The sequence below is a fragment of the Hippopotamus amphibius genome, chromosome 9, assembly GCF_030028045.1.
Source record: "Hippopotamus amphibius kiboko isolate mHipAmp2 chromosome 9, mHipAmp2.hap2, whole genome shotgun sequence".
Lineage (NCBI taxonomy): Eukaryota > Metazoa > Chordata > Mammalia > Artiodactyla > Hippopotamidae > Hippopotamus > Hippopotamus amphibius.
Window position 1 is genome coordinate 370,712 of NC_080194.1, and position 2,240 is coordinate 372,951.

The window sequence follows — 2,240 nt, forward strand, 5'->3', positions numbered from 1 at the left end:
CTCAAGCTATAGATTGCTTCTGATATCATTGTCAATAGAAATCAGGTACAGGTGAACCATCACTGACTATTGTGTTCAGTGTTCTGCTGTGCAGAGTTGGAGGACCAGGTTAGTAACATTTCAACAAGGGCGTCCTGCTCATGAGAGGCTGTGAGCTCCCCAGAGCCATGATGCCGCCATCGCAAACACAAGCTGGGAACAAAGAGATGGTGCTTCCGTGCTCTGCGTTTAGGCTAAACGTAAGAGAAAAGAAATAACATATACTAATTTGTCTGGTCAATAACATGGGATATGGGTATACTAAACATAATTTCAAACATTCAGATCAGTTTTATCCTGAAATCTTTTGATGATTTCTCAGCTTTCCTCATGACAATAAGAAGTCTTACTGAGAACGATGGGTCATCAAACTGTACCTGTATCCTCCTCCATCCACAGCTGCTCATTTGTTCCAGAGATTTTTCATGGCATTTTTCACCTCTGCATTTCTCAAGGTATAAATCAGGGGGTTGAACATAGGTGTCAAAATACAATAAAACACAGCCACTATTTTGTCTATGGACAAAGTACACGATGGCCGCATGTAAATAAATATGCACGGCACAAAGAACAAGGCAACGACAGTGACGTGGGCCCCACACGTGGAGAGGGCTCTGCGCCTCCCCGCTGCACTGTGGGACCTCAGGGAGAGCAGGATGACGATGTAGGAGGCAGCCAGCATGAGGAAGTTCAGCAGGCAGATCACTCCGCTGTTGGCCGCCACCAGCAGGCCGATGACATCTGTGTTGGCGCAGGCAAGTTCCAGCAAGGGGTACAAGTCACAGACAAAGTGATTGATCACGTTCGGCCCACAGAAGGGCACCTGCAGGACCAGCAGGAGCTGAGCCAGCGAGTGCAGGAAGCCCCCCAGCCAGGCCAGCCCCACCAGCAGGGCACAGAGGTGCCTGGTCATGGTGGTCGTGTAATGCAGGGGCTTGCAGATGGCCACGTAGCGGTCATAGGCCATCACCGTCAGCAGGATGATCTCAGTTCCTCCCAATAAATGGGCAACAAAGAGCTGAACCAGACAGCCCTCAAAAGAGACGGCTCTCCCTTCATGCAAGGAGTCAGCCACAAGCTTGGGGGTCATACATGAGGAATAGCAAGTATCAATGAAGGACAAACACGAGAGGAAAAAGTACATAGGAGAGCGCAGGGTGGGGCTGAAGAGAACCGTGATCACGATAAGCAGGTTGCCCGCCACAGAGACCAGATAGACAGTTAAAAAGAGCGCAAATAAGATTCTCTGCACCTTGGGGTTTTGTGAGAGTCCCAGCACGAAAAACTCCGTGACGTTTCTCGGACTATCCATGAATCTTGAGTTGCAACAAGAACTTGGATGAGAAGAGATTTACCAAGAAGAAAAATTGTTATTATCGCTTATAAGACACTTCAAAAAACTGGGGGACGTCCGTCTCTGTGGAATACAATTAACTCAAATCCTGAATCCCCAAGCAAGGACATTCAATCATTTTCTGCATTTCAAATTAGTAATTTGGACAAAGTACAAAATTAAATAACAAACAAAATAAACAACTCCCCCAAATAGTGCATCTCTTGCATTTTAACCAATAAGAATGATTTTTTTAGATTGACCATGTCTTTACAGAGTTTTGTAATAAAAATTATATATATGTATTTAGTTCATTAAAAATAACCAGTTATGAGAAAATAATTTCTCTAAATATTTTTAGAGCCACAGTTCCAGCTCGCAAACGCACCTGGTCATCTCCTCAAAAAGAGAATTCCTCATCTCACCCATTCTCAACTTGCTGCCCCTTCTGTCCTTCCTCCACCACCCACTATAACTTCGGAAGTCATCCTTGACGTCTCCTTTCACTAGTCCATCTTATAATTCCAAAATGAGTCACTACAGCTTATCAAACCTTGTTCCTTAACCTGCACCCATCCCACCCATCCGTCCATCCAACCATCTGCTTACTCATTTCAAAGACTTTTCTGAGTACCAACCATACCCCAGCCATAGTTCTGAGCACTAGATTCAGAATAATTAGCAAAATAAGCTGAGGGCTGCTCTGACAACATCAGAGCTGGTCTCCCCTGTGTCATCTCTCGCCCAGACCCCTGCTCAATGGTCCACCCTGCAACCACAGTGATGCTTATAAAACTCAACCATTCGATCATGTCATTACCCAGTTTAAAATCCTCCAAAGACTCCTCTTTGCCTTCAACAGGTCAAG

The 2,240-nt window shown here is 45.4% G+C and overlaps 1 protein-coding gene across 1 annotated transcript; it reads right to left on the bottom strand.

Moving 5' to 3' along the window:
- Positions 1–442: 442 nt before the first annotated feature.
- LOC130861466 (olfactory receptor 140) lies at positions 443–1,351 on the bottom strand. Its single transcript, XM_057750380.1, has one exon. It carries the CDS (start codon positions 1,349–1,351, stop codon positions 443–445), a length of 909 nt encoding a protein of 302 aa, XP_057606363.1.
- Between the last annotated feature and the right edge of the window lie 889 nt (positions 1,352–2,240).

Coding starts and splice junctions, on each gene's coding strand:
- LOC130861466 (XM_057750380.1), bottom strand. CDS start 1,351: ATGGATAGTCCGAGAAACGTCACGGAGTTTTTCGTGCTGGGACTCTCA.